The 9,213-nt window shown below is 39.9% G+C and overlaps 1 protein-coding gene across 1 annotated transcript in view; it reads left to right on the top strand.

Moving 5' to 3' along the window:
- cbarpa (CACN subunit beta associated regulatory protein a) overlaps window positions 1-9,213 on the top strand; it is a 15,792-nt gene that overhangs the window by 693 nt on the left and 5,886 nt on the right. Inside the window, exons 2-7 of the mRNA XM_014015609.1 lie at window positions 2,438-2,509; window positions 7,091-7,242; window positions 7,325-7,386; window positions 7,489-7,651; window positions 7,735-7,915; window positions 7,993-8,124. Of these exons, the coding sequence (XP_013871063.1) occupies window positions 2,438-2,509; window positions 7,091-7,242; window positions 7,325-7,386; window positions 7,489-7,651; window positions 7,735-7,915; window positions 7,993-8,124 (762 nt within the window). The remainder of the gene's footprint in view (window positions 1-2,437; window positions 2,510-7,090; window positions 7,243-7,324; window positions 7,387-7,488; window positions 7,652-7,734; window positions 7,916-7,992; window positions 8,125-9,213) is intronic.

The following is a 9,213-nucleotide window of genomic DNA, read 5'->3' as shown; positions in this document are numbered from 1 at the left end:
CACACACACACACACACACACACACACACACACACACTGCTCCTCATCCATAAATACCACCAGTGTTGTTGCAGCGGAGGAAGAGTCTTCCTCCTCTTCCTCCATCTGGCGGGATGACACACCAGAGATGATGCCAGAGTGATGATGATGATATTAAATCCTGGAAAATAACACGTGCACGCGAACGCACGCTCAGTCTGGATTATGTTGTTGTTGTTTTTCTTCCACTATTCAGAGTCTTTGGGTTGATTTAGAAACAAAACAGATTTATTGACAGCATGAAGCTGAAAAGTCAAAATGATGCAAATCATAACGAACTCAATGACCTCTTATCAAAGTTTTTGTGACTCCAGGAGATGCAGCTTGTTTTGTGTCAACATGTTTACATTAATATGGATGCTGTAAAGTGAATTATTATTATTATTATTATTATTATTATTATTATTATTATTATTATTATTTGAAGAGGGATTAAAAAGGTCAATAAAAAGCTGCTCTCTGGATAATTGTGCGCTCATCAGCGGTCTGTTATGAATAGAACTCCGAGTTGAGCCATTTTTAAAATCGGTTTAGACGCACCTCTGTTTTGCTCTTTTCCATAAAAAACAAAGAAAAAGAAAATCTAAAGAAAATCAAATTCCTCTGGAAGATTGGAACTCTACAGTATTATCCGATCAGCAGATGAGTGAGGAGGGGCTGCAGCAGAAACATCAGTCAGGGCGAAGGTTTCTGTAAAAACGAGACGGAACAATGACCCACATGGTTCTGATGAAGTTGGTGCCTTCATAGTTTACACCTTGACCTGCTATATTAAATAAGAGTTGCTCACAAAAATGGGATGCATTTATTTAAAACATTTAAAGCATCTTTAGCTGCACCATGCTTTCATTTCTTTAATAATACCTGTTTAATCCCATCTGATTTCTTCCCGTTTTCTATAATTTTGTCTTGTTAATCGATGTTTTCCTTTTTATTGAGTGAAAACAAGATGTTTGCTTTACAAATGTTTTCTTTGCTCATAGTGATGTTCATCAGCTTTGACCAGCGAGGTTTTAGAGAGCAATTTTGTTCCAAATTTGCACAGTAGGACCAGATGATGAATCAGTGGATATTTCAGGAACAAACAACTTTTCCGCAGCTTTGAGCACAAGTCAGTGACGCATCAGCAGATCTGAAACTGTAACAGAAGTATTATTATTATTAAAAATGAAAGAGGACTTTACAGGATGCAGATTTTCTTCAGACATGAAAGATCCTGCTGTCAGCCTTGAAACTTGGCTTTTTAATATTTGCAGATTGGTTTTTAACAGGTATGTCTGTAAAGACATAAAATAAAGTGTCTAGTAACTAAGAAAAACTTTAAGGTTTTTATCCTCTCTGGTACAAGCAGCTCACACAGGAGCATCCTTTTAGAGATCTGAAATTTAAAGTATCGCTAAATGTGAAAAGTCATGAAAACATGTATTCAGATTGAGATTTTGGCTAGTGTGTGGTCACCTGACAGCTAAACAAAATACATTTTGTTTCATATTGACCAGATGTGATGACAGATACTCCTCTGGTAAAATTAAATCTGTTTTCTCACTATCAGGTAGAGCTGATTGGCTTCTGTTTTAGCTTTTCTTCTTTTTCTTTTAATACAGTAAAAGGATCTATAAAGTTGTCAACACCAAACAGAGTGAGTGTCTTTAACCACGATGTCTCTTTGCACAACTGTCTGCAGCACAAAATGCAAATGGACTGAGTGCCCACATGCTTGGATCAGCCTCTCATCAAGAGGAAAAAAAATAGACAAAGCAGATGAAAAGAAAAGCTTGCTTTCTTTTGAAAAAAAAAAGTTTTGGGCGTTTTGATCCAAAGTGTCATATGAACAGAATGACAATCAGATGTGCCTATCATGACTTTCCTTCCTATTTTTTTCTAGATTCACAAAGAAAAGAAAATGCACAATAAAGTGGCTGATCTGGCACGCCAAACAAACAAGCTAACAAAGACTCAGAAGCTTTTTTTTTGTATCATCATTTTTTTATTCCCCAGAGAAAACTGTCTGAGCCTTTCAGAAGCTAAAATAGCATTTAAGACTTAAAAGGACCAGAAATGCTGCAGAATATTTGAGAAAACAATGTGTTTTTGGTGCATTATTAGACTCAAGTTTCAAATATATTCTAATTAAACATAAGAGCAGATCATTATTAAAATTATTATATTCAACATTTGATGCCAGGATGAGTTTTTCACACAGTGAATGTTGAATTTCTCCCATGGTGCACGGCTGTAATGTGATGCGTTTAAACTGAATCAGAACGTGACGTGAAGAACAAAAGGAGTTCTTCTCATTGGATTCAGGGTTTATTCGTCACATCCCCTGAAGTTTGAAGTGTGTATGAGACACGAAGTGTTCGTGTTTCTAACTGATGACTCTCTCCATCCTCTGCAGGGCTCACTCACTGTGACCTGGACCATGAGCAATGATCTGCCTGTCCTGACGAGTCTGACCGAGAACACCACTGTGAGTGACCCCCTGTCAGCAACACCCACCCACCCACACCTTCACGCCGCACTGCATCGTGGCTTTTACTAAATGAGATTTCTGCAGAGTTGTAATGATTTCAACCAAAACATGAGCCATGATGAAATAACATCTCGGGACGGTCAGGTGGAACCAGGACTGAACGAGCTGCAGGTTTTTGTGTATCCTGGAAAATCTGAGCTGATTGTTGCTCAGTTGAAGCAGAGGGAGGACTGACTGGTCGTTGCCTCTGCAGAGAGAGGGATGGCCTGAAGGCCGACGAGAGGGAGAGGCTTCACTGCTGCAGCTGATTTCATTTAATCACAAAACACACACACACACACACACACACACATACAGTATCTTCATTGGGACATTTCATTGGCTTCCATTCATTTTCAGTTGTTTTTATAGCATATCCTTGACTCCATTACCTAAATGTAACCCCTCCCCAGTACCTAAAGCTAAAACTAGCCTAAACTCAATTCACTACTTAGAACTAAACTGAACCCCCCCACCCAAAAATGGAGTTCCACCATTATAGGACCGGCATTTGGTCTCCTTAAGGACTACTGGTTTTTAGGTAGGTATACCAGAAAGAGTCCTAAAAAGGTAACAAATACAAGTACACACACCCACAATCTGGTATCTTTATGGGGACCTGGCATTGACTTCCATTGTTTTCTACAGCCTAACCCTGACCACAAACCCTAACCCTAACCTCACAGTTACCTAACTGATACCAAAACTAACCTAAACTCAATTCACACCTTGGTCCTAAACTTAACCCCCAACCCACCAACAGCACTTCCCCTCATGGGGACTAGACTCAGGTCCACATAAGTAACATTAGGTCCCCACAAGTAGGTGTGTATGTCAAAAAATCTGCCCCACAACGTAGGGAATACCAGTCACCACAAAATGACCTCACTTTGTTGGTTAAAAACATGACTGTTCTCACTCTGTAGCAGAAACACACACACACACACACACACACACACACACACACGTTTGTTCTTCTATCTTCATGGGGACTTTACTTTGACTTCAATTCATTTACTGTTCATTTCTGTGGCCTGATCCTGACCCCTAACCCTAAACCTAACCACACCAGTACACCTCACTTCACACCTCCGCCCTAACCCTAACCCATGACCCACTAACGGTATTCCTCTCAATGGGGACTGGGCTTTTGTCCCCATATGGAACAATAGGTCCCCACAAGGCTGCGTTTACTGGGAAAATGATCAAAAAACATCTCCACCATGTGGCAAAAACAAGTACGTACTCACACACCTGCAGGTGTGTCAGATACACTTTCAGGTTTGTGTAATCTTCATGTCTTTAGGTTTTGCTTCTACAGTGACAAATGTAAAGCACTACCACGAACAAAAGTTCTGCAGAGTTTCTGAAGGACCTTCTAAAGTTTTTATATGAACATGAGGATACAGTATACCGTCAGCATAATTTATAATGATTATATTTGATGTTTTAGTTTAAACTCCAACACATGAACTTGAGTCATTTGTGCGTAAAAAAAAGGAAAACGACTTTCCCGAAATAGGAGAAAATCCAGCACCTGAAAGACTCATCTGGTTCTTTTCTTGATCCTCCTACATATCGTCCCATTGGAAAAGGTCTCAGAAGACAGGTGAACGAAGAACTCGTTATTAAGAAAGGAAAAATAAACGTTGAGGAAATAGTCGAGGTGTGGCAAATTATTCAGAAACTAGGCAGAAAATCAAGTTTTCGTGGGCTGACACATCCAAGGAATTGTGGTTCATGTTGTTACTGGAAGTGTTCATAAAGCCAACTCAAATAGAGGAGATTCTGTCCTGGTTTGGCTGCATTTCAGCTCATGTTGTTAAAGATCTTGAATGAATAAAATGTACTTGCCATTTGGAAAGCATCTTTTTGACAGTAGCATCATTTTAAACAAGAAAACCATTCATAGAAGAAGGGCTGTAAAACTCATAAAGCAAACCCTCAGAGTTATAAAAGCAGTGTGGGATCATCTTGACAGAACAGAACAAAACGCAGCCAACATCTAAAGAAGACCTTTGAACTGTCACTCCAAAAAGCCTGGAGAACTAGTGTGGCAGCTTGTAAGAAAAAAACCTCTTTTGATTTCATCATGTTTAAGGATCTAAACTGTAAAATCTGACTCCTGATACAAATCAAATGGTAATGCAGGTACACACTCAATGTAAACAAAACACTTCTCTCTACAAATCCGATTATATGCACCAACACATCTAAAATGTCAGATCTTTTAATTTAAAACAGCTCTTATGTGGGTATCACCAATGTTGTCTAACACTTCGGCTGTTTCCGTAGGTAAACAAAAAAATGTTTTAATTTAAGGCCACATCGGTATGAGGAAAAATATGGTTCAAATTTTGTTTCTTACTCTCTTTTTTTAAACCAGACTTTGTGATGCAGCAATTTGTATCTTTAGTTTGAAGAAAACATTTCACCAGTTTTATATTTTGGCTATATTATATTTCATTATATTTTGGTTTAAAGCTCTTTCCAGAAAAAAACAGCTTTCAAATTATAAACAGTTTTGTGCCTCCAAAGGTCTCAGCTGAATCTACCACAGCATAAACATGAATTATGTTTGGTTTATCTTTAGCTTCAGGGTAACGTGTCCAAAGCATTTGAGGCTGAGGTAAAAACAAAACAAAAAAGGACAAATGTGTTTTTCTTGTCAGGGTTGTCTCTCTGTGTTAGCAGCACCAGCCTCTCCTGTTCAGCAGCATTGCCTCGTCTGTCCGCTGACTGGCTGCTGAGCCTGTGATTGAACCGGACTCACACTGATGGATGCTCGTACATCTGCAGCCACAGAAGAACCCTTTTTAAAAAGTGGAGGAGAAATGTCTTCTCACACGATCACGGCTTCCTGTGTCTCCACTGTGAGCTCGTCCTCGCTCTCTCTTGTTGTTGGACTGAAGATGTGTTGTGATGGTGTGAAGAGACAAATTATTTTCAGCCCTTCTCTAAAGCTGACTTTAGGAGAAGAGCCAGGAAAGTCTTCAGTGGGGATTGTTCATGTGCGTCGGCATCCTCCTCCTCCTCCTCCTCCGACTTCCATTTTTAGCCTGCAGAGGCCTCGTTTCCCTCTCTTTGAGAAGAGCTGGGAAACTGAATTAAGGGTCTTGCTGACGTTTCGATTAGCATCCCTGACCCGACTCGGCCAAGACTGAGTGTATTAATCAGAAGAGAGCAGTCGTGTTGTCTGCACGAGTGTGTGAGCGGATGCAGAACAGAGTGTATCTGGATGAGTGCTGCGGCGAGGAGTCTTTCAGTGTTAATTCCACTCATTAAATCTTAGCTGACAGCATAATGCCACAAAGAGATCCTTCACTTCAGTGTAAAAAATAGAAGATAAAATCGAAGCTGAATCAATTACTGTCCCAGTAGAGTTAAAAAGAAAAGAAAAGAAAAAGAAAAGCTGCCACCATGTTCACAGCGACAGAACATGACAGCAGAGATATGGATGCTTCTCTGAAAGCAGAGACGTGGAAATTAAATTGATGCTCCGCAGCTCAAACTGTAATAGAGTTCAGAGAGGAGCAAGTCTGAGCAATAATAACGCTGACGTTTGCAATGATGTAGTTTTATTTGACTTCTTACTCTTCTGTTTGTTAAATTTGGCCACGAACGTTGTGGTTTTGTGACTTGTTAGTGGAGCACTTTTGCTTTTTCTTACTTGTAACAAATCTACATAAAATAAAAAAGAGAGTAAGTTGTCCCTTAACACAGCTGGCATCAAGAGAACAGTGTGTAATAATGGAGACTCAATCAACCTCTTGCTGGGAAGAGGGCGAGTGAGTTTCCAGGTTTTCAAGAATAAATGCAAAACATATTCTTCACACTTCAAAGGAGACAAATCCTGCTTTTAAATCCTTATTTTTCCACATTTAAATCATTCAGTCTGTGTCTATATAAAGTGAAACTGCAATGCTTTGGTCTGAATTCCTCATTATTGTAACTCCACAAGCCCCATTTTCTGTGGTGTGTCTCAGATTAACTCGTTTTGACGCTGTCTCTTTAAATCCACCCTACCTCCATCTAGCTTCCAGTGGTCCATCCTACTTTGATAAAGGAGTTTACAACTAGCAGCGCAGAATTTTTTTCTTTAAACAAATTAAAAGACGTCAAAAAAGGGAAGACTTGTCTAATCAGCCATACTTGTCGGAGCCAGAGTCTGACCCATGACGAGAGGAGAAAGACAACAAAATTGTAGAGAATAAAAAAAACTGAACGGATTGAAAAATACGACCCAAACAGAATATAAAGTTGAGATACGCAGCACAGAGAAATGTTCTGCACTCTTACGAGACTCCAAGTCCACAACAAAATGTATTTAATGGCTAAAACAGAGGGATTTTGCATGTATCTTCTTTAAATAGGAAATAAAAATCAGCTATTTTCAGTCAACGTGTGCTTCATGTTTTTTATCTTTTTGTTTTTTCTGTTGCTGATGATGCAGTTAATTTCAGAAACACATCAGGATAAGACCCAGTAAAAAGCCTTTACAGTGTGCAGAGCATGACCTCTGACCTCTGTCCACGGCAGCACCAGGACGTGCCCGTGTCGGCCGGCCAGGCGGAGAACTATGTGCTGCTGCTGGTGCTGCTGAGTGTTTTTGCCGGGGGGACGCTGGTCCTGCTCTCCCTGCTGCTCCTCTTCTGTCACCGCTGTTGCCTGGGCGGACGGCGCTACTCCAGGTGGGTCCAGAGGGGCCGTTTTCATGGGACAAGCCAGACGCTCGCTTCTGCAGGAGAGTAAAACTAATCTCCTCTTTTTCAGAGCGAGCGATGACCCTGAGAAGACAAACACCACCTATGCTGAGGATTCTCAGCCCACACAAGGTCAGAGCTGAGCTTAAAAAAAATAAAAAATTCTCACGGATTCTGTTTCAGTGTTGTCACGTTCGCCATTATCGGTGCGTCCGTGTTGTCTTTGGTCCTCAGAAATTACAATTCGTCTGGATGAATCAGACGCCCTCTCGGCTTCGAGCTGTCACGATGGAGAGCCGGAGCGATTTGTTTTCACCGGGTCGACGGGCCGCAGAGTCTCCTTCAATGAATCTGCACTTTACGAACAGGAAAAAGCGACCCAGGAAAAAGGACGCAGGTAGGGGGGGGGGTTCATCATCGAATTGGAGGTTTTGTTTGGATTTGTTGGTCTGAGGTCAGATGATTCTCCTCATCCTCAAGGTACACCCTGACCGAAGGAGACTTTCACCACCTGAAAAAGGCCCGACTGACTCACCTCCACCTGCCTCCGGCTCCATGTGACCTGAAGATACTCACCATCATGGAGTGCGACTCCACAGAGAGCAGCAGCATGAACATCAGTGAGACCGCAGCTCCCAGACTGCCGCTCAGCATCTACCAGGTAACTGAAGCAGCTCAGGGTCAAATCTGCAGTTTATCATGTTCGTGTGACAAAACAGTTCTCCTGTTTGTATCCAGCCTGCTGAGAGAAGAATCCCTGACTGGATAGGGCAGAGTCTGAGTGGGGGGCTGCCAGGAGACCCTCATCACTCCACCGTCCTGGACCAGGGCTGCAGAGGGCCTTCGTCACAGCACACCCGGTCCCTGACAGTGAGTCCATCACAGCAATAGCAGAGGACAAAGTCTGTTTTTAAGCAGTTAGTCTAGATGGAAACATTTACTGAATAAATCCTCTAAATGTGAAATGTTCTYATTTATGATGAGTAACAGATCTGAAATCAGCAGGAAACGTATAATCTGCTAAACATCGTTAATCAGAGAATCTAAGGTTTCAGATTAAAAAACCCCAAAGGTTCACTCTGACATCACTTTCTCAGGATAGAACAAAACTGCTGTTTTTACAGGTTTTCTTCATTTTGGTCTCAATCGCTTTTTTTTCAAGTGTTTATTAGAACATCTTTAAACCAAAGCCCTTTTTTTAACCTTTTAAACAGACAATAAATGACTTCCTACGGTGGTTTTAAGATGCAAAACAAAGGCACATAAAAAACCCAAAATAAAACACAAGATCAGAACTATTAACATTGCACAAAATATGGCTATTTATGTACTAGGTACGTTAAAAATGTATGCTATTAAAACAACAAAACAAAATCAAAAGAATTTGTGAAAACATTAAAAAAAAACAATCCTTATAGAAAACACATTTTTGAAACAAAACTAAGCAGAAAACACTTCAACTATATTTAAAGATATATTGTAAAGTGTTAGCACAAAAATTGTGTTTGGTAGATTATTTCTTCTATAACCGTTCTACTGTTGGGAAACCTGTTATTTTAACTTTTTTTAATCAATTCAGTAGAAAAAAAAGAACTTATTAGTTTCTTAATTTCTTCATCATCATTGATTTTTTTGTTATATAAAGACGAAAGAGGAAAAGAGATAAAACAGAGAAACGCAATTAGAAAGACTGAGAGATTAGAAAATATAGTATACACCAAGAAAACACAAAACCACACACCTGAGATCTGTCTGCTTACCTGAAAATAAACGAATATAAGAAAACATAGCAACAAAATACATATCCATATAATAAAATTATTTTCTGTAAAGAATGTATACATATATATCCATACATACATATGGATATACACATACTGTAGATAAATACACACAGACATATACAGCGGGTAAAATAAGTATTGAACACGTCACCATTTTTCTCAGTAAATATATTAC

This window comes from Austrofundulus limnaeus, unplaced genomic scaffold (genome assembly GCF_001266775.1).
Source record: "Austrofundulus limnaeus strain Quisiro unplaced genomic scaffold, Austrofundulus_limnaeus-1.0 Scaffold3, whole genome shotgun sequence".
Lineage (NCBI taxonomy): Eukaryota > Metazoa > Chordata > Actinopteri > Cyprinodontiformes > Rivulidae > Austrofundulus > Austrofundulus limnaeus.
Note: the sequence above shows the minus strand (reverse complement) of the source record. Positions and strands in the feature narration are given on the sequence as shown.